Consider the following 23,900-nt stretch of genomic DNA (forward strand, 5'->3'; position numbering starts at 1 on the left):
ACTTTGTTTCCCATCCTCTGTGCATGACTATCCTTTATTCTTTCATGAATTTGTCTTTTTTGACTTGCGCTGAGGAGAGAAAATGAGGGGAGAGAGAAAATCTCATGGCAAAAACACCAGCTGACAAGTTTGATTTCTTTTCCTCCCTCTTTTCAATCTGTTCCAATGAGTAAAAGATGCCTTGCCTTCAATTGTTCCTTACAAGTTACTTCTTTTGATCCTTGCGTGCATTTTCTGTTTGCTTCTTTCTCAGCGTTTTCTTTTTACTTCCTTACCCGCCATTGCTTTGTATTATTTTTGTTCCTTTGCTGCGATTTTATCTCCCTTCTCCCCTTCGTTGCCACGAGTAATGGCTGTCTTGCCCTCATTCTTTTTACTTTCTTACCCTCGTTACTGATACATTCTTTGTTTGCTCTATTCTCTGTTATGTTCAAGTATATACCAAAAGATTATTTATGCTAATATTTAGGTGCTGAATTCAAAGTATAATAGTAAATTAATGTCAAGTATCAACGAAACCATTTGTTGGAATAAGTTTGTAGCTTTGACATGAATTCACTTAACAAAAGAGGAGAAAACAAAATATTTGTTTGTTATACGAAATAGAATTTGGCATGCAAATTTACAACGGAAAACACTTGGTAGCACTTGAATATTTTTTTTCCTCTTTTCTTTTCTTTCCTTTTTTTTTGGGTACGCTCTCTTACCGTAACCAAGCCTAAAAAGGTTGTAATTTACCAAAAGGGAGATGCTTGAGATGTAGATCCAAGAGGAACATAGATATAATCAATTGTATTCATTTTCTGTACATTTTATACAAAGTTTAATACAATTTGTGTGTATATGTCGAGGGTAGTTCAAGAATTAATCTTGACTTTATTTCCTTCGTTGCAAATCATAATTACTAGTAGTTCTAAACAAAGAAAAAGCAACCACAAAAAAGACAACAAAAACAAAAGGGGACAGGGAATCCAAAATATGTACCAGTGGCGGACGGGAATGAGCATGATTGGCTATGGTTTCTAAGATTTCTAATAATTCAAATATGTCTCGCCCAGAAGTGAATAGGTGAACTGCACACTCGGAGTCAGTTTCCAACACAAGTTTTAGTATTCCCATTCATAGGCCAACTTTAGAGCTTTTTACTAATGCATTCGGACCTCCATTCCCAAAAGTTGATCTTTTATCTCCTTTAATAAATAAATCCATCTAAAAGCTTTGAAAATTGGTACAATGGAAGTCGTAAATGCTTAACCAAACAGACATTAAGTCTACGGTATTTGCCAACCTGCTTCTTTTGAAATGATTTGCTGTCTGAAGTTAACTATACTAAAGATTCCTCTGTTTGGCCGTGAATATACTATTCATCACCTTTTTTTGGCCTTCAACATACTACCATTTTGGTCAAACTGCTTATTAATATCATATGCTTCACATTTAATGAGTAAATAGCAGATAAATTTATGAAATTTCCTTCTACAATTGTAAAAAAAATAATATTGGCATTTTAAATCCTAGAAATTACGATGTCTAACACTAATAATTTGGAGGACTAAATAAGAGAATTACTCTTCTTGTATCTCCCTTTTACTAAATACACCACTCCTTATAATATGTATCTTTTGAAAAAAAAAAAAAGAAAAAAAGAAATATGTTCATCATTTTTAAAAGCAATTTTTGGAATTTAACACTTGAAAGGTTAATACCAGAAAAGAGGCCCTAAAATTTTAATGATTCACAAAGACATGGACCTAGTGCAGTTCTCTTAGAAATTCGATTTGATCCAGCCCAAATCTCGATGACAAAGGATAATAAGGAAGGTCATACCAGATTCTAAGACCTTGTTATCAGTCTGATACACCTTTCAGATTTATAAAATAAAATTATGCATATTCCGCCTTCATTTAATGTATAATCATTTGCCAGGTAGCTTATATCTTTGAAACAAGGAGACAAAAACAGTATATTAAGGGAGATATTAGAAATTTTTTTACAGAACTTAAACTATATAAAACACGTGTTTAGTTAAAATAGCTTATGAACTTGTTTTTAGTTTATTATAATAAAATATATCATGAATCTTATCAAAGTTAAGCTTATTTTAGTACTTATTATAGACAAATTTTAAATTTATCTGTAATATATATATATATATATATATATATATATTTGTAATTTATAAATGAATTTTTCTGTTTGTAAACATTTAATTTATTTTTTTCTTTTGTTTACTTATATAATTTTTTATTTTTTATTATTACAATAATTTGTAAACATAAAAAAATTATAAAATCAAAATTTAATATTCAAAAAATTATTTTAAAATATTAAATTAAAATATCATTACAATTCAAAAAATAAATATTTAAATTAATAATATAAAAAATAAAATAATAATATCTATTACAAGAATTCAGTATGATTATAGTCGAGAGCACCATCATCAGAAAAAGAGAAAGATATCCATTTATAAAGTTTACGACAAATCTTATCAAATTAAGCTTATTTTAATATTTTCTCATAAATCCCAAGTATAACAATTTCCCACAATGACTTAGAAGTTCATGAGCTAAGCCAAGTGCCCCAATGTAAAGTTTTTATGGACTAATTATTCAATCAAGTTATTTATTTGAACATACTATATATAAGTGTTTTAGATCCCATGTTAATTACTCAGCAAATATGAATGTAAAAAACTTACACATACACCGAATTCCAACAATGTCTCATTTAATATAACAATATTATAGAGAATCCTTTACTGGTGATAGTCAATTCCTAATTAATAAGGAACATGATAATTTATTTTAATAAATCGTATTTCATTATAAAATAAATAAATAATTCCTCCTTTTCTTTTTATCCATCCTTTTAAAAAAAATATTCTCATTTATTTGTCTTTTTACACATCTTAGATAACAATGATTATAATTTTTGTCGATTGTTATACTTGTGTTCTACTGGTTCTGAAGTAATAAATTGCAGGGAAGAAAGTTTTAGAGAAACAAACAAGGGAAACATCAAGTAATAAGAGAGACCAATAAATAGAGACGAGTTTAAAACAAAAGAACGGTATAATAGGAAGTTTAAAAATGATTTAAAGAAAACAAAATATTAATTATATTCTTAATCTATGTATTATTAACTTTAAAGGACGTATAAACAGGAACGATGAAGTAGTGAATAATATTAATATGTCTCCTTGTAATATAGAAACCAACAAAAAAAAATTAAATTATTTAAAGAAAAAAATTTATTATATTTAAAACAACAAAATATTTACGTAATTGAACATATTTCATAAACTAAATTAAATAATCCTCGATTATTATTCTTCACGCATTTGCTACCAATAGAATCACAAATAGTTAAGTTATATCCACTTTTTAGTCTACATCATTTTCCTTAATGCAAATTCCAACTTGAGTGTTTGAGTTAGAAATAATGCAATGTAGGATTTACAATAAGAGTCTTTGACAAGGGTTCAAATAGGATTAATGAATGAAATCCGTTGGCTAAATAAAGAAGAACAAAAATGTGGGATGTTTAGGTTACTAGTGCTTGCTAAGGAATGCATTAACTTTTAGAATTTTTTTAAACAAATAGTTCAATTAAACTTTTTTGTATCCCTTCAAAACATTCTACTGTTCTAAATTAACTTGTCTGCTCAAATGGGATGCAAAACAACTCTAATTTGCGAAGAAGTTAGAAGTAGTAGGCCCCTTGTGATGAAGTAGCAATTGACTATGGCCATCTTATGTTAGGGGTAGGGTTTCCAAACTATTCTCATCAGTTATTACTCAGTACTGTATTCATTAAATGGGGTTACACATATAATGTCATTGCCATTATTGATTATGTCTAGACCTATTCATGTTTCATGCCAAGTTTAAATTCCCACTTAAAAAAATAGACACAATCATCAATAATTAACTGATATTATGAGATATTTTAATTGTTACAATTGAAACACGCCTATATATACTTTCATCATTTTAAAACTCGATATTCGTTTATATGTAATAATATACATGAATAGATCATGTATTTATACTCATCTCTCACCACTTTTTTTAATTACCTGATAATTATAATAATAGCAACAACATTATAGTTCGTAGCTAGTGGTGGTCAAAGTCACTTCCTCTACACTGCTTACACATAGGAGGGAAATTAGGCAACTTATATGATTAGTTATTATTTTTGGTTCTTTTAAACTATATCCATTGTTTTTGTTCTTTTAAACTCCTCGTACATGTATGTAGGTAAAGTATGCATGAAAGCGGAGCCAAATGGATATATAAAATTAGGCAACTTATGAAAAGGCATGAGCATATAAGGCTATGGCACACTGCTTATTTTAATTGAAATTGACCCTATAAGTATAATTTCTCATCCATCTGTTTTAACATCACATATCGACAAAAGCATTCAATGTTGATGTAGCAAAAAGTTATAAGTTTCCCTTTTGTCGAAAGGTAATGTATATATGATCATCAACAAATTCCAAACTGGGGTTAGCATAAATTAATTTCTTTTATGTTTAAAATAATTTATAATTAAAATCTTTCCAAGAATGTTTTTTGAAGAAAAGAATCTTAAAATATGAAGGATAAAAAATCAAACATAAAAAATGGGAGGTGTGGGAGTAAGACAGCTGGGGCTGCATGTATTAACGATCTATTTAAAGTAAGAGTACATCCTAAACTTGGGGTGTTTTTATTTCATTATCTCTTAAAAAATAAAAACAGCAAGTATTATATTAATTGCATGGATATTTATAAATATAAGTGAATTTTAAAAATGACAAATAAATTAATTTAATTGATAAACAGTGATTTTTTATAATAAAGAGTATGAATTCAAAAATAAAATACACGTATTTTAAATTTTTATTTTATAAAATTTTAAAATTAATCTAAAAAGATTATTTAAATTAAAATTTATAAATACCTCATTAACTATATCTAATTTTGATGGAAGAAAATTGAATATTAATTAATAAATATTGAATTAATTTGGTATAAACTTCAGAATAAATATATCATAAAATAAAATAAAAATACACATATCGTGTGTGTATGTGTATATGAATATAAATTATTTTATTTTCAAGAACTCCAATTCATCCCGTGACTTAACATGACCCTGGATCAAAATTATTTGGAAATATTTTCCTTCTGTAACCTTTCATCATGATGTTAGATGTAAGGGGAAATATAATTTTAGCAAGGTTAAGAAGAAAAGAAAAGCACATCAATTAAAGTGGTGCATGCAAAATAAACAAATAGGTTGATACCAAATTTGCAGAAGAATGACTGACAATCTTCATGAAAAGGCACATGGTCGGTTCATAAATTGGTTTGGTCACTGTATAATAATAATAACAAGATCTTATTTATAAACTCAAAAGAAATTGAAGATAATGATCACTATTATCATGATCATATGTTATTGAGATCATGAAGTTCATCATCATGGCCATCGACATCAACCCTTGGTCATAACATCATTTGGGTTAGACTTGGACCAAAAAAAGTAATAAAAGAAATTGCTTTTAGCTAATGTTTACACATTTTCTTTTGCTAGCTAGCTGTTTAAGATTGACACTTGACACCAAAACGGCATAACAACCAAACCATTATATATGTTTTTCTACCTTGTTGCTGCTTATGCTAAAGCCTCTTTGTTAATGGTTACCCCTTACCACATCCTCTTTCAGCTGAAGGGATTGGTAAGGGGTCCCTTGTCCTTGTATATCACATGAAATAGAATCATCTTGGGACCCTTAAGAGGATGTTAAACAAAACAATCCACGCACGAGTGAGTGAACAGAAGCATAGAGAAGAACCTCTTCACGCAAGAATGATTAAGCAAAAATAAAAATCATACAGTAAGAGGGATAAGATAGAGAAGTTTTTGTCTGTGTTTGGCCTTCAAAACAACCAACACAGAGAGAGGTCAAAAGGGTTGATGTAAACGGCATAGAGACTGACACGTGTCCAACATGCACACAAGGTGGCCCAACCATATTAGGGTTACATAATGGTCATTTAAACTATTAAAAACTAACACTATATTTGATATCATAAATAATAATAATAATATTTATTATTATTATTATTTTACACACACTTCACAAAATATACTTTGAAAATATAAAAAAAAACAACTAAAATTATTTCCAAGGTCATAAAAAATCATTTTTCATAGAAATAATAGAAGAAGAATATCCCAAGGTTTAGTGGGGGGAAGCATGATGATGAATGCACAGTGGATCCTTCACCTAGGTAGAGACTTGGCCCCACACAAGCTTCTTTTCAATTAGTATAGTAGAGCACTCCAATGCCTTAACCCACTTGCATTGCATGCTTTTTGTGATTTAATCATACAGCACCAATTTTGAAGCTGTTGAGGTGAAGACTGAAGACTTCTTTTTCAATTTTCACCATCTTGTGTTGCATTCTATTTCCTATTCAAAGGAGCATATCATAACATGCTTTTGATGCATTACCATGTTGACTAATTCCAAACGAACCACTTCTTCTCTCTCTTCTCAATGTTGTACTCTATAGCACTCTTGGTTAGGAGACATTGTGGTACTCGTTTTTTTCTTTACTTGGAGCCTTCCCTGGTTGTTTCTGAATGAGGCTTTTAAGCTAAAGCCTATCACTCTCTATTTCTTTGTCCCTGAGGATTACTTGCATGAAGCTAGTAAAGCATTCCCTTTCCTGCTTCACATGTCGATGCATATATGCTTGTTTCTGATTTTAGGCCACCATATTTATGCCTTTAGTTCAAACACTGATGCTTCTGCTCTATCTAATTTCTTCTATTTGTACAATTTCTTCAAAACCACAGCTTTTTCACTTGTGAATAGTATACTTTTCTGCTTCCTATCATTCAAGTAACATCAATGATATGTTCACGGGTACGTTTTCTGCTTTCTTTAACTTTTATTTTTATATAAAAAAAAAATTGTTTACACATTTCCAATGCATTTGTTTAGTGCTTTGATGAAAGACCTGATTCTGAAAACATAGGGAGATAACTAGGGACTCTAGGGAGCAATTTGATTAAAGCATTTTGTTTGACTTAACACTTCACAACCAGTTAAAACTAAAAAGCCTTTTTCATTCTGTTATAAAGATGAAGAGCACTTTTGTCAGATATAAAATTGTTTTTTTGAAAAAGAAGCAGCGCACTGTAGGTTCTGTTAGCTTGAAAATTCCAAGGGAAAAATGACAAAAAGAAAATGGTAAAACCTTCTTGTGAAGGGTGAGAGGAGGGTAAGTGGTAGAGAACTTTATCAATTCAAGAAGAGAAGAGCCACATAATTGGCGAAGTGCCTTGTTGAATGCCATCCAAGAATCAAATAGGGATGTCATTGATTCTGTGTTGTTGAGCAAAGCTAGCTGACGTTAACTATACACTTTCTGAATTTTGGCTATGATCATGGAAATTGGGATCTGTGAGACTTACCCCTAATAAAAAGGTGGCTTGCAAGACTTTGATGTCACATTATTTGGAAGAAAAACATGATGGCCTTTTTTTTTTCTGCCTTGTTGATAGCAGTGGGTGTGTGCTACAAACACAGTGCTTTTTGCTTTACCACCTCTTGTCTGTGAAAGCACAGACCAAACTGTATGTCAGATTTTAACAATTGAACGGTGGAAAAGGCCTAATAGCAATAGCACTAATATCATATATCCCTCAACCTCCAAAACCATTGTATATATTCTTCTTTATTTCCCCTATATTATGCGAAACATGTCTAAAGAGTTGCTTTTATGAAACTAATGCCGAGCTCTTTCATCAATTATATGAATACAATTGGGAAGAAAAAGATAAATAATGGAAGAAAAAAAAGTCGTCTTCCGTCTTTCTTGGTTCCTATTTACTTAATAAAGGGTAGGATAATTGAGAAGACCATGCATAGGATAAGGACCAATGCTGACCAATTATAAGTTTCAATAGATAAAAGTCTATATTAGTTTATATATATGTCAAAGTTCTTTGAGACTCACATAGAAAGTGACTAAGCAAAGTAACCTCATAATAAAAATAGTGCATGAATGATATTTGTATTATCTTAGGAAGCTATTGGTCAGTGGTCACACACTAGTTGTTTGCTTGGTGCATTACTTTCTCTTGGATTTCCATACTATTTTCTTTTAGATAATCATGCGTCCATATATACATGGAATCAAAATATCTTCTGAAAAGATCCCAGTGTGTACATATTTGCCTTGCATTTGTATACATTTATGATCCAACACTGTGACCTACTGTTAAAGCAATAGTAGGTCACAGTGTGGATTTCCAACTTCCAAGTACATCACAATTATCCTCTAATATCTACTCTCTACTTAGGTGACATTGGTTAAGGTAACTCGTATGTTTTGTAGCATAATGCATCATCGTCTTCAATGATGCCGCTTCTTTCTTCAATTATTATTTTTTCTGTTGGATGAATATTTGGTACATAAAATTAAGAAAATAATTAACTAGAAAAACCTCAGTATATATTATGTGTGTGTAATTAGTTCTCTGCCATTTATTAATTGTGGATTCTCACAATAAATAACTCATTTACCAATATCGTTGAATTTTTTATACGTTTTGTTAAGAAGTGTGTACAAGGTATTACTGTCCATTACCCTGTCATATTTTATATTACACACCATTTACTTTCTTGTAGAATACCAGCAGAAAAATTCTAGTAACATTAAAAAAGTTAGAAATAGGTATCAATTAAAATTAGTCAAGATTGAATGTGGCATATGAAGGTCTAAGACCAATATATTATGTGTGTGTGTGCGTGTGCATTATTTTAGAAAATTTACCTTGTAGAGTTGTCCAATTAACAAAATACTAAAGTTTGAAATTTGTAGAAAATTTTCAAAATATATGCAGTTTGCTGTATTGTACTTTAGAATAGTGTTTGAGTTTTTTTAACAAATGCTGATTGATGTCATGGTTAAAGAATTAAAAGTCGAAAAAAATAATAAATATACTTTTTCTTGTAAATTTTATCGTAGTTTAACATAATTTTTACTAAAAAAATTATTGCTTCCAATTGATTTGCAAGATTTTTCTATGGGGCCAATCAGCATCGAAGATGAAAAGATGCTGATGCATGCAATAGTCAAGTTTAAATCATGTTACTACTTTATCCAAAATGCATTTCCAAGAAAGAAACACATGCAGACATTGTTAAGAGAGTTTGGTACATATCCCTTAAGATATTTTGAATATTTGCCCAGATGAAAGAAGGCCAAAGCACTAATAAATAGAGGGTGGTTTCTTGTAAAAAACAACGTGCTATAACTACAACTATTAAGGTTAGCCACAGAAGAAACTTCACTTTTAATCAAAATCAAATGGAAACTACATTGTTGACACAGCTACAAGTGCAGGGCTTTATGTAACAGATATGGTATTATAAGGGTCTGAAACCTGAAGTAACTCAGTTAGAGTATTTCCACATCCATTTTAATTTTAATTAGCTTCACCCCTTAAACTTGAAGTTTGAAGTAACTTCCAAAGGTACGAGGCTAGAGACAAATTTGCATCAATGTATGGCATCTAGCACAAGTACCTTCTCTCTAAACAGTTACTGTTCTGCATACTCTTTCTCAGTGCATGAAGGCAAAAACTGGAATTTATTGTTATTTGTTTTCTTTAATCTATAGATAAGGACACCATCTTCTATAAATTGAAGGACTTGCAGAGATATATGCAAATCAATGAGATTGTCAAAGTCCTTGTTATATGAAAGTTGAGGTAACGCTTTCTTACATATCTTTCTTTGTTCTTTATTTTCTGGATTTTTCTTATACATATTAGAATAAAGATAACATGATATCAAGTGAATTCATGATCTGGTCTTTCTTCAAACTCCCCCTCACCTCGTAGTTTTCTTACTTGAAATAGAAGTTGCTGCTGTCAGGTTGGGGTGTTGCATAATCATGAACAGTACCATGATATGATTCATGTAATCATGTTCACCACTATCTTGAAACTACAAGGAAAACCTTTTGATTCACACCTGCAAAAGGGTTTCATAAAATGCATTCTGTTCTCTCTCTCTCTCTCTTTCCAATTACCTAAACAGTGTCATAATCTTTACCTTATTGAATCTGTAGTATCATTAGTTGCAGTCTTCAGAATTTGCGCAGGCTTTCAACTTTCAAGTAGAGGTTTTTCTTGACCATAGGGAATAGATCACAATAAACAGATATGAAGTTCATGAAACTTGGAACAAGGCCTGATACTTTCTACAGCGAACAAGCTACCAGGTATTTATAATTATATCAATGTTAAGTCTAAGAGTAGTGGAATACAACCTATTCCCCCCCCCCCCCCCCTCCCCTCTCTCTCTCTCTCTCTATATATATATATATATATATATTTATTTATTTATTTACTCACAAATTAACATGTATCATCATAATCATAAATGCAGGAGTCTGGTTTCAAATATACCTCCTGACCTTGTGATAAAAATCAATGATACCACATATCTGCTACACAAGGTATTAGAATTAGATTGAGTGTGGCATATGCAAAAAGAAAATAACAATTTAATCTTGGTTCATCTATAATTCCACTTTTGTTTCCTGCAGTCTTCACTTCTTCCAAAATGTGGCCTTCTACAAAGACTTTGTTCTGATTCTAGTGATTCTGAGAGTGTTCCTCTTGAGCTTCATGATATGCCTGGAGGGGCAGGTGCTTTTGAACTTTGTGCTAAGTTCTGCTATGGAGTTTCAATCAACATTAGTGCCCATAACCTCATGCCTCCACTCTGTGCTGCTAAGCTCCTCCAAATGAATGATTCCATTGAGAAGGGAAATTTTGTTGGCAAACTTGAGGCATTCTTCAGTTCATGTATTCTTGAAGGATGGAAGGACTCCATTGCAACACTGCAGGCCACTGACAAGTTACCAGAGTGGTCTGAGAATCTTGGCATAACAAGAAAATGCATTGATTCAATTATTGAAAAAATTCTTACACCCCCACCACAGGTTAAGAGCTCAAGATCATCAAAATTTTTCACATTTCTAAGAATGATACTTGAGACATTTTTTGCTTAAAATTGATGATTATGTGCAGGTTAAATGGTCCTACACCTACACCAGGCCTGGTTATACCAGAAAACAGCATCATTCTGTACCAAAGGATTGGTGGACCGAGGATGTGTCCGATCTAAACATAGATCTTTTCAGGTGTATAATAATGGCTATTAGATCAACACATATGCTCCCACCGCAGCTTATTGGTGAAGCCTTGCATGTCTATGCCTGTAAGTGGCTACCTGGTATCACAAAGCATAAAAGTTCATGCAGTTCAGCATCACAAAAAGAAGAATCTAAAGCTAAAAATCGAAAAATTCTGGAGACAATTGTAAGCATGATTCCTGCAGATAGAGGGTCAGTTTCGGCTGGTTTTTTGTTAAGACTACTCAGCATTTCAAGCCATCTTGGGGTCTCTCCAGTGACAAAAACAGAACTAATAAAGCGAGCCAGCATACAGTTTGAAGAGGCAAGAGTGAGTGACCTGCTTTATCCCTCAACATCCTCTTTGGACCAAAACTTTTATGACATAGAGTTAGTTCTAGCCGTGTTGGAAAGTTTCGTGAAGTTTTGGAAAAGAATCTCCCCTGGTGCTGTGGATAACAGGCACTTATTAAAATCAATCAGAAATGTTGGTAAGCTCATTGACACCTATCTTCAAGTGGTTGCAAGGGACGATAACATGTCAGTGTCAAAATTTGTCTCTCTGGCTGAAACTGTTCCAGCTATTGGTCGATTAGAGCATGATGATCTGTACCAGGCAATTAACATCTATTTAAAGGTGACTAATCATGCCATTCATGCAATATCTTGTACAGAATCTCTACACTTATGTTGAATTTTCATAGTCTCTTCTATAGACACGTGACAAATACTCACGAGTGAAATTCAAGACATTTCAGCACTTTTTGAGTACATTGAGACACTAACTGTATACACTTACATTATTCACTTCAAAACACTAAAAACATTACTGAGTTAGCATTCAACATTCAAACTGCTTCATTATAAGCATTTAGTGGTGAGCTTTAACTTTTTTATTACTATTATGGTGCATTCATGGCATGACTTATATTCAATGCATACATACACAACGCAGGTGCATCCTGATATGAGCAAGGCTGAGAAGAAGCGCTTGTGTGGGATTCTGGAGTGCCAAAGACTGACTCCAGAAGTGAGAGCACATGCAGTCAAAAATGAGTTTCTGCCACTAAGAACAGTGGTGCAACTCCTCTACTTTGAACAAGAGAAAGAATCTAAGGAAACCACAAGTTCTAAGCTGCAAAAATCACATGAGCTACTTCTAGGAGCAAAAAAGAGACCAAATACTAGAGATAGCTATGATAAGCAATCTTTAGGCCTAAACAAAGAAGAATTCAAGAGAGGAGAAGTCACAAGAATAGCCTCTCATGCTGAAAGTAGAGGAAAGAATCAACACAAAACTAAAAGATCATCAGAGGGTAAGTTGGCATTGGACTTGGAAAAAAAGATGGCTATAAGAGGAGACACTGAGGAGATAAAGTCAGAAAAGTTAAGTGGAGGAAAAGTTGAAAGAATGTCTAGCAACAAGTTGGACTTGGATTCTATGAAAATCATACAAAGGGCAAGAAGCAATAAATCAGAACATGGCCGTGAAAAGGGAAGATAGAGATCATAATAGTAATTATAATCTTCGAAAATTTAAGAGCAATTTTCATTCCCCTATATATGCACCTAGTAGCCTCTATTCTTATTATTTCTTTACCTGTGTCATAAATGTAAGCAAAGTATTATCCTTTATACTTTCTGTTTCTGTGTTAAAGAGTTGTATATTTATCAAAGAGGTCAATGCAACAAATGCAGTTGGCTTCTCTCAGACTGATAGTATTTTCATCACATTTCAATTGCCTTATATAAACAGGAATAAAACTCATTACTGTGTTTGTGGCAGAGGAAGATGAACAAGTTTAGGTTTGTGGCAGAGGAAGATGAACAAGTTTAGGTTTAGCCCTTTCAACTTCAAAGGTCATGCATATATATATACACACACACTTTTTGGTATTGGTCTCCTTTTAAAAATTTCCAATAAAATCGGAATTTGAATTTATTAGTCATTAACAATGATAGAAATTTTATAAAATTAAAATCTTGTCACCTTTTAATAGATTCAACTACTGTCAAGACCCAACAATGTAATCATACATTGTTTGACATATTATTTTTAATTTACTTTTATTTTTATAATTAGGTGAATTTTATGTATGTCTTGTTAAATATAGAATGGGGTTCACATAATTAATCTCACGTGAATTTCATACAATAATAAAAAAGTTTATTTTTAACCTTTCTCTATTTCTTTTTGTTTACAAATAATGTAATCTTCTTTTTCTATTTTTAATATTATAATTCAAAACAGTTTTATATTTGATCTAAGAATTTAAAAATAGAAAAATTGATTTTTTCGCTCTATCCATATTATATATGCATTTTTTAATGTTTAAAACGTTGAATAAAAACAACAAAAGTGACTCAATTTTTATAGTAGCTATGAAAAACTCATTTTCTTTTTATTCTTTCAATTCATTTTCTTCTTAACTAACATATAATGCCAGAGAAATATCTACGTAAATTTCTAATATTTTTTTATTTGTTAAAATTCATATAAATTCTACTAAATCATGCGGGTCTCAATTTTATTAATAAGACTCACAGAAAATTTATTCAACATTAAATAATATGTAAAAAAATAATATATTAATATGTGTATTATTATCCACGTAAGTTGAAACAAATGATGATAAATTGAGCGAAAAAAAAAATCATAAAGATATTGCATAACATTAGTTAAGAGCCCGTCTAAATCATTGTATCGATGAAAGTAAGACAGAAAATTGCATAAGTCTAGTTTATTTGATAATTTTAAAGTTGAAATTTGTTCTATTATAGGTCATCAATTATTTTAATAGTTATATATATATATATATATATATATATATATATATATATATATATATATATGAGTGAAGATATATTTATATTAGATGTTAAATTTAGACATTTATATAGTTTAAATTTTTTATAAAATATAAGATTAATTAATTTAATTGTTAAATTTTCTTATATTGTTTTCATAATTACTATATTAAAATTTACATAATTTAGATAATTGTAAACATATTATTCAAAAGTCGATATTTATTTATATTTTAAAAATATACTACATATTAAAATAAATTAAAATAATAATATATTAATTTTATTTTTAATGTTTTTTTACAAATTATATAGAGAGAGAGAGTCAAATTTCATTCACATCACACTTACATCATTTAATAATAATTGATATTTTATAAATTGTAAGAATTTAATCATTAATTTGTGTATTTTTTAAAATAGATTCAATTGAATAAATTTAGTGCAAACAGTTACAAGCATTAACAAATGATACTGTAAATTCAGGACCATTCTTAACTCTCTTAATAACTTGGGTGTTATATGTTAGTGTTGTCGTTCTTATTGTTGATGTTTAGGGTAAGCACATCAAATCTATTGAAGGAGTTATTCACAATTTTTTGAAGTTCCTAATTCAAATTGTCAAAACAAATTCTCAATGAAACTAAATATTAGTACAAAACTTCGAAATGTCAATCTTACTTAAAGACTCATTTATTATTTTAATTATATAGATTGAAAGTTTATTACCAAAATTTTCATAAATTCTTGTGTCACCTCTTCACTTGAGAAATGTCGTGTAAGGTGATATCTGCAAATTCTTCAAAATTATCAACATGGCCTCTTAGCATTTTGGGGAAAATTATTTTCATAATTATTAATTTTAATGGAATTTATTGTTGTTATTTATCATTCACAAAAAAATAGTCAACATTTATTTGTTAATATTTTATTTGTAATTTTTCATATATATATATAATCTTAGACAAAAATGGAAAATCAAACTTAATTATTGTCATTAGGTGAAAATTTGAAAATAGTGTGCAATCTTAAAGAATGATGATAATTTGTATTGACTTTTCATTTACAAGCTTTTCGTAGATTACCCAGACTTCTCTAAATATTTCCAAAATAAAAAGCACACGGTAAAATACATTGTCACTTTAATTTTATGTTTATTTTTATAATTTAATTATATAATAATATTAAAACTAATATATTTAGTCACCTAATCTTATTTCATGTATTATTAAATTTTAATCGAATTAAAGTTAGGTTTAAAAAAGACTATCAAAATTGAGATAAGTAGAAATAAAAAAAAAAAATCATTCTAACCAGTTCAACGATATACATCCCTAATATTACTTAATGTCTTATATGAGGTAAAGAATAAATTATGAAGATAATAAAATAAGAAAATTAAAAAAATATTTATTTTAATTGTTTTTTAATACTAGTTTTTTTAATGTTTATTATTTAAAATAATGAAGAGCATATAAGGTAATGTGCCAGGAATATTAACATTATTTGTATTAAATGAATATTTTATTGATTTTTAGTAAATTATATTAGTCAACATCTCTAATTGATTAAATTATAAAATATTAAAAAAATTAAAAACTTTCAAGTTTCAAGACGTTACATATTTTTACATTCCAATCTAATATTGAATTTCTTGGTATAATTAATATTTACAGTTAAAAAAATTAGGAAAATATGAATGAGGAAAAATCTCTTTGAGTAATTAAGAAAATGTGAATAAGAAATAAAATGATTAGTTACACAAGGCAAAATAGCAATATATACTTAAATATTTTAAATACTTTTAATTTTTTACTAAAAACATAAAATTATTTTAATAATAACATATATTTAAAACAGAATATAAAAATATATATCAAGAATATATATATATATATATATATATATATATATATATATTTTGGGATGATAATTATCATCTTTACCAACAAATAACAATAATGATCACTATTAGCAGATACAAATTCCTTTTTTAAAAAAATATATATAATTTTTTTTTGGTTCAGCCACCTGTTAAAAACTGAAACCACCAGTTAATTGCCACGTGTTAATGACGATGACACAACTATGTCAGCCATGCCAATGGAGTTTCTGCTTTCCAATTTTGGCTTCTTTTTCTTTTCCCTTCTCACCAAAAATGATATCTAACATTAAAATTTTAAATACTTTATATTATAAATATATATATATATATATATATATATATATATATATATTAAATTTCCCTCTTTTTAATAATCCGCGTATTTTTTTTTCCATAATCATAATTCTCCTATTTTTGTCAATGAATTCATATCTATATTTTCTTTAATGCTCAATGATCATTAACTTTGCAGTCAAATACTTGCCTATGAAGGACATTATAAAAAAAAAAACCCATTTTCTTCCATAAATAAATATTTTTTAATAAAATGTAAATTTATTTTTATGCATAAATTTTAATTTATAAATGAGAATATATTTAATAATTACTTTAAACAAAAACATTTTTTAAGAGTTAGTTTCATTTTTTATTATGTTATTTGACTTTTTTTGCATTAAATATTAACAATAATTTTTTATAATTTATTTTTGCATATTAAAACTCTATCTTTAGAATTAATTTTATTTAATATGATAAAATATATATAAATTAAAAATATATAATCTATCTTTAATTATTTATTTAAAAAATTAATTTATTTCAAAGAGATTCACTAATGTAAATATAAATATACAGAAACAAAAATATTCATCCCTTTCAATTTCAGGCTAAATTAATAGACAAAAATATGTCCACTTCTCCTTCTCCTTTCTCTGGTTTTTCTGAAAGGTAAACCTTACACCTCCATTTTTATTTCTACAGTGCTTCGTCTCAATTATTTGCCACTTTTTTTTTTTTTGTTTATAATTAATATTGAGATTCGAATTTTTAAATTCGTATTTTTATCCAGTGTTTAATCAGTAATCAAAGGAGACGAATCTGTTTGATACTGCACCGTTCGTGGCACTGTTTTTTTTTTCTTTTTTATGCTTCTCTTAAGTGTCATTTCAAAATCTCAGTGGAGTTTCAATTCAGGGCCATCTGTAGTGTAAAAAATTTGTTGTCTTTCTTGCCCTGATTGTTGCATGTGAAGGTAAAAATCATATCTTTCTTGTGGAACTGTGTCTGCTGGCTGAAATTTTGTGCAGTGCTTCTGGAACTGTTGATTGTTTTTTTCAATCATTGTAATTATCTCTAACTTAATTTTTAACCTAGTTTATTGGGAGATTGAGTTCATGTGAGTTTTCTTCAATATCATGTTTCTGGTTCCCATGGTTGTGGATGTGTAGAATATTTGTTTCAAGGAGAGGTGGGTGAAATCTGTTTTGGAGGGTTTGGTGTGATTTTTAAGTAATGAAAAACTATTTCTCTTTAGAGGTGGAAGTGGCACTGCTTTCCCACTATCTCCTGTCCATATAGGTGTAGCATAAAGGTGTTTTCTTTACTTGTTGAGTTCTCAAGTAAGATACCGAGTAGATTGTTGAAATTTGAGTTATAACTTTCTGGATGATGAAACTGGAATTTTTTCTAGCTATTTACTGCGTGGGAATATTATGCCCGCATGTGCACATGCTTCAATTGATCAATGTACGGAATAGTATATTTTCTTCCTATTGTTGCTTGGAGAATTATAGAATGTATGCATAATTGCATATTAAATTCATGTGATGATGAAAATTGCTGGCTAGCTTCCTTTAGCGGTTGCTGAAATGGAATGTAATTTAGACCATTGACAATTCTATTGGTTCTAGCTGGTACTATGAGCAAACATTTTCGTTTAGTTATACCAATTATAAATGCATTTGTTGTGTTGGAATATACTTGTTTTGTCCTTAGAGACAGCTGAAGGAAACACTTGAATTACATGAGTTATATGAAGTTGTCAATCTTATATCCCATATCTTTTCCTATGCTTCTTGTTGTGAGTCTAAATGGTGATGGCAACAAAGTGACATTTCAAAGGGAATGGGTGATGAAGTTTTGATACCAGAAACTATGTATGTTGGTTTTGGATCTTTGATTAACATTTCTTTCGTTTTAGTCTGCTTAAGTGCAGCATTCAATTTTGTCTATTGCTTGTGAGATATTGCATGCTAAATGATTTGTCAAATTTAGTATTGTATAGCATTTGTTTAGGCTTGGCTTATCTTCAATGTTATCTAGACATATCATTGAAATTTGTTTGCTGAATTTTTTTTGTCTGCATCCCTATTGATGGTGTACACATGAACATACATGGTGATTTGGGGCCAGGTATTTCTTAAGATATAACTGTAAACCCTGGATCAGGAGTGTTAAATCACGTGAAATTAGCATTATTTGAGTCATTATTAGTGGCTGCTTACTTGTATTTACTATGCTTGCTTAGTTGGTATATTTAATGGTGTCAGTTACTATGATTGTGGAGTTAGTTTTGTATGTGTCAAGTAGTGGGTCAGTTATTTTGTCCACATCCTATTTGAATAGGTTGCTGCTATGTAATTTGTTGAATTCAGTTCTGTTAATGAAAAAGTGTTGCATTCTCCCATTTGTTTATCTTACTTTCTATCACCGAGATTACGACAAGGAGTACTGTAGCTCTTTCCTTTTCTGCTTCTGTCTTACCTGCATTGAGGAGCATACCATGGTTGTCTTTCAATGATATATGTGTAAATTAATTTTTGGATCAATTATATGATTTATGTAACCTAGTATTTTAGAAGGAAATCCATCTTCATTCCTGAAATTGTATATAAAATAAGATAAAGTTGCTAAAATGCTAGAAATTTAAATTTTGTATTGTTCCTTTTTCATTTAATACCAGTATTCGCCTAAATTATTAAATATTGGGATGGGGATATCAAGTTCATGGCAGTGAATGTGATCACAGTTTGGAATTTATATAAATTCTAAGTATTATGAAAATTGTTATTGATGTTACCTTATAAATTCAATGCCATTCAAAGCATGTCTACTTTATACTTTGATTGGCATCCCTCATTTTTCTGTGTATGTTGATAAATCTCTTATGAATGTTATATCTACCAGCAGATTTATCTTCAACTTCGTAGTTCATTGTTTTACATTTATTGCGTCATTTCAATGAAACAATTGGAATTCTCTCCCAGTCTCTTACCCACCGCTTCTCTCTTTTCTGTCTATGTTTCACCACATGTCTTTGAGCATATGGAAAGACAGCCTGGATTGAGAAACTGTGGAATGATAGTATGAAAAGTTCATCATAAGTTTTTATTCCCAAACTTCTGTGAACTTTTGCCATGCTAGGTTTATTTTATTCAAGAAATTTAATTTGTTTTCTTTAAAGTACTGGAGTTTTGCTTTGTTTACCCTTGCACATTTGATTTGTGTTACATTTTTTGGGGTGGCTATTTCAGGTATGGAGTGTTTTGACGTCTGGAAGAGAACATGGTGCAGTGCTTAGACGGATTAAAGCAGTTGTGTGCTGCTGTGATAAATTGTTGTGATGCTGATTTGTCCAAGCAGCCTAGAGGTTTGCAAAATCCAGAAGCACTCGCAAGAGAAACAGTGTGTATGTTATTATTGCCTGATATCTTTCCATTTTATGATATTAGGAACTTATATGGGTTGAAACTTGAAACAGACAAGTCATGCATTCTTATTTCAATTTTGTTGATAGCAGTTCCAAATTAGCTTGGATTGGATACTTGGATTTGCTCCAATTATGCATCTATTTCTTCTCTTGTAGCACCTTTTGTCCATGAATCTCGTTGCCCATTTGCTTTTTTGGTTTCACGATATATTAGAATACATTGGCAGAATAGATAAGTGCATGTTTGGTTGAAGATTAATTTCGGAAAAATAATTGCTTATTTGGTATGATCTCTCTTAAGAAGCTGACAAAAATTAGTGATGTTTTTTTAAAAAAATAAGCTGAACCAAACATGTAATAATTATTCATTTTTGGTCATTAACACTAAATGTTGGCCTTACATTATTGAGGATCAAACCAGATAACAAAGTAAAGGTAAAAGTTTCTAGGATGCTGTAAGATTCTACCATTTATAATTAAAACTGACTAGAAGTAGTTATAAAAATAGTTATAGGAAACCTTTTGAAGGCCTTTGAAGACTCTGGAAACTGTTAGGGAGGAATGAATCTGCATAATCTTACCATTTTTCGGTTACTGAGGTTCTTATGAAGACTTGAACATAACTTATTTTGATTTCTATGCAGTTAGTGTTAGTGAGATTGAAGCACTGTATGAACTGTTCAAGAAGATCAGCAGTGCAGTGACTGATGATGGACTAATCACTAAGGTTAGTAATTCCATCTTATGCTCAGTGCATCCATCAGTTTTTTTCACAACATTTTTATTTTCAACCATTCTGAACAATGACATTATTTCTAACCTATCCCTATTGACATAAGTGTGTTATTTTACATGGCAGGAAGACTTTCAGTTGGCCTTATTCAAGACAAGCAAGAAAGAGAGCTTATTTGCTGATAGGGTATGTAAAAGCTTTAACTTCTTGTGGTTTTGTTTCTTTTATCCTTTCCACCCTAGGGGAAAAAGTTACACGACACAACTAGTTTGATGAATTTGTATGAAAATTCAACTGTTTTAATATATTTCTGGTTAAAACTTTCGAAAGCAGGAGTAAAGCTGATTTTTTTTTTTTATAACCGCCTTCTTTTACCTGTGGCTTATTTGACCTATTTCACTGTTACTTTATAGCCTATTTTATGTGGCCTTATATGCCATCTTTTTATTTTCTGGTTTATTAGCTGGATGGATTAGTTATTAAGTGATCTCAACGGTCCACTGACTTTAAAGTTAGTTAGACACTATATGCATTTGTTATGAACCATTTTAGAATTTATTTGCCCTATTCATGATTTATATTGTTTATATTCTGTAGGTGTTTGATCTGTTTGACACAAAACATCAAGGAATACTTGATTTCAAAGAGTTTGCACTTGCTCTCTCTGTCTTTCATCCCAATGCATCAATTGATGATAAGATTGAATGTAAGAGTTACGAATATGTATTAAGATTTTAGATATCTTCTAGCCAACAAATTTATGAAGGATTAGAAAGGAAAGGATATTAATCGTTGTTTGCTGTAGCCCTTGTTGCATTTATTATTATTGATAGTAATTTTTGTTGCTTGTTGGGGATTCCTAATTTTCCCTTCTTGCAGTTTCATTCCAATTGTATGATCTCAAACACCAAGGATTCATTGAGAGACAGGAGGTAATTTAATTTATTTTTATATGATGTTGAATAAATTGGTTTTGACCACTCATTATTATGTAGCACTACTATTCATTAGTGTTTAGGTTTCCTATTGATCAGTTTATGAAATAATTATTTGTTGTTAACCTCATACAAATTTATTTTTTTCTGAATCCCACTGCTATATGTATTTTCTATTCTTTTGTGGTCCAAGGCCTTGAATTCAAAACCGAGAGTAGGTCATTAGTGTATTAGTGTTTTCATAGGTAAATTGGACTACCTATGTCTGAAGTCCTGCACTCAAAAAGATGGGTTGAATGTGGTCACAATTGAATGATTTTCCCAGTAACAAAATAACCAATTTTATATTCATAAAAAGAAAAGAAAAAAAGAAACCAATTTTATGATATTTCAGGACCTACATACTGCTTTTCTTCTTGACTTTTGCTTTTCTAATACTTAGTCTCTTTTTTAGGGTAAGATAAAACTTCGATCTGTGCTTGCGTGTAATTCCAAATAAAATTAAAATCTTTGTTTTAGAATCATAGCATAGTGCTAATTTTGTAATTGTTTCATGTAGTTTGTTTACTCCAACATGCTTTTGGTATAAGCATGTGTCTGATATGCACTGATGATCAATGTTTTTTCTTTTTGTATAGTTAAAACAGATGGTGGTGGCCACTCTAGCTGAATCTGGCATGAATCTTTCAGATGATGTGGTTGAAAGCATCATTGACAAGGTGTTCCATTTATCTGATAACTTCACTCAATTATCAAATTTTATGTTTTTAAGTCTAGGTATATTGAGGCATTGATAAGTTTCTTTTTCATTCATGTATTTTTTGCTTCTCTTTTTGTCAGGTTATGAAATTTATTATCTTTTATTGCTCTTCTTGATGGTCTATAGAAGTAAAGGAAGTTCTATCAATCATGCAAGTTATATATAATGCATGCATACTTTGAAAATAAGCAGGATAGGTTTTAGGACTGGCATAGAGTTGTCCTTTCCCTAATTTAAGTGTATGTTACTTTCATGGTAGATGTCTGCCTCTATGTCATACTTCTCTCTTTTTTGGCAGAATGGTGGCAATGAGGTTTGAACCTATGATCTCTTGTTACCCAAGCCCTCACCATTAGCGCAATTCTAGTGGCTTTTATATCTTGTACTAATATTGATCAACGGGACAATTAAGTGTTCTCTATATGTTGTTTTCCTCATATATGGACCCAAGTTTCTACTAAATTTCTCTTCTAACTAAAATAAACCTTCACTCTTGTTCTTGTGAACCTTATAAATTATGGATGTTAACTTGATGATTATGGCATATCAAGTTATTCTTGTGTTGTCATGATCTTCTCTATAGAGCTGTCACTAACAGCATTTAAGTTATTCAGACATTTGAGGAAGCTGATACCAAACATGATGGTAAGATTGACAAGGAAGAATGGCAAAATCTTGTCTTGCAGCATCCATCCCTTCTGAAAAATATGACTCTTCAGTATCTTAAGTGAGTTTCTTCTTGTTACTATAACTTCATTTCAATTTTGTAATTCTATTGCCTGGAGTGGAATGCTTGCCAGTTGTTTATATGTTTTATGTGCATGCATTTATTTGTTAAAATAAGTGATGATATTATTATAACTATTATGGCTTAATAATATGAACAGGGCATTAGCTTTCCGTCTTCACTTTTTCTATTTTCAAATTGTTATACCTAAAATTTCTTAAATAAATTCATAGGTTTATAAAAGAATTATTCCCCCAACTAATGTATCATTTTTCCTTTTGTCTCTACTCTTATCACCAGCACTTATTCTCTTATTTGATTGGACGTATATATGTGCCTCTTTCTATTTGTTAAGAGTATAGCAACTTAATCTGTGATTTGTACAGAAATAAAAATGAATAATGAACTCAAGGGTAAAATAAAAGTGAAAAAGAATTCCCAGGTAATGTATCATGTCACTAGAAAATATAATGTAGAAATGAAAACAAGCCTGCTTGGACTTTGATTTTGTTCAGGGTGGCATCTTCAATATATCTATATTCTGTATCTCAATTATAGTGTTTGGTTGACCATTGGCTTGAATATTGTTATCAAGCTCTAGCGCCTAACATCTCTCATATTTTTTTATTGGCAGGGATATCACAACTACATTTCCCAGTTTTGTGTTTCACTCACAAGTGGATGATGCTTGAGGCAGCCACATCATCTATGTCAGTTTCATTGGTCTTGACTGAGAAGAAGGCTCTTTTTGTTTCCCTCGAGTGTGGTCTGAGTTCTGTGTGAAGCATTCGGTTAAGATGGATTAGGACTTTTTATACTTTCATTGAATAGAACTTTACCTTTCTTTTTTGGGTAGATAAGCATTGTATATTGAATAAATGGATTTAATTATTTATTTGCTTCATCAGGAATGAAGGGGAAACATGATAGATTATATTGGTGTTTCAGAAAGCGTCAGGGAGTTTTGTATAGAAATATATCTGCCGTTATTATGCCTTGTAAATGGCTCCAGTTAGCTGGAAACACATCACATCTTACGTGCGGAACTAAGAAGTCTGCTTAAAATACAGGATGTGTTTGGATATATCATTTAATTAAGTTTTTATTTAATGAGTTATTTTTTT

General features: G+C 30.2%; 2 protein-coding genes across 8 annotated transcripts; both read left to right on the plus strand.

Annotated features, from left to right (window-relative positions):
* The first annotated feature begins 6,789 nt into the window (after window positions 1-6,789).
* LOC113852691 (BTB/POZ domain-containing protein At5g47800-like) lies at window positions 6,790-12,896 on the plus strand. Of its 2 annotated transcripts, none has more exons than XM_027483034.1 (7): window positions 6,790-6,931; window positions 9,696-9,786; window positions 10,149-10,301; window positions 10,469-10,538; window positions 10,629-11,027; window positions 11,116-11,856; window positions 12,175-12,896. In XM_027483034.1, the coding sequence occupies exons 3-7, from the start codon at window positions 10,243-10,245 to the stop codon at window positions 12,721-12,723; spliced, it is 1,818 nt and encodes a 605-aa protein (XP_027338835.1). In that variant the 5' UTR covers window positions 6,790-6,931; window positions 9,696-9,786; window positions 10,149-10,242; the 3' UTR covers window positions 12,724-12,896. The 2 variants fall into 2 exon arrangements, with proteins under 2 accessions (XP_027338835.1, XP_027338836.1); XM_027483035.1 differs by having other exon boundaries at window positions 9,696-9,763.
* Window positions 12,897-16,785: 3,889 nt separating this feature from the next.
* On the plus strand, window positions 16,786-23,900 carry LOC113862724 (calcineurin B-like protein 3). 6 transcript variants are annotated; one of them, XM_027495893.1, is made up of 10 exons: window positions 16,799-16,860; window positions 17,447-17,490; window positions 19,446-19,600; window positions 20,266-20,348; window positions 20,481-20,540; window positions 20,952-21,060; window positions 21,234-21,286; window positions 21,928-22,008; window positions 22,664-22,776; window positions 23,411-23,900. In XM_027495893.1, exons 3-10 carry the CDS (start codon window positions 19,477-19,479, stop codon window positions 23,466-23,468), a joined length of 681 nt encoding a protein of 226 aa, XP_027351694.1. In that variant the 5' UTR covers window positions 16,799-16,860; window positions 17,447-17,490; window positions 19,446-19,476; the 3' UTR covers window positions 23,469-23,900. The 6 variants fall into 6 exon arrangements, with proteins under 6 accessions (XP_027351677.1, XP_027351694.1, XP_027351712.1 ...); XM_027495876.1 differs by lacking the exon at window positions 17,447-17,490 and having other exon boundaries at window positions 16,786-16,860; XM_027495911.1 differs by lacking the exons at window positions 16,799-16,860; window positions 17,447-17,490 and adding an exon at window positions 16,926-17,164.

The sequence above is a fragment of the Abrus precatorius genome, unplaced genomic scaffold (assembly GCF_003935025.1).
Source record: "Abrus precatorius isolate BTA unplaced genomic scaffold, Abrus_2018 Scaffold10, whole genome shotgun sequence".
NCBI lineage: Eukaryota > Viridiplantae > Streptophyta > Magnoliopsida > Fabales > Fabaceae > Abrus > Abrus precatorius.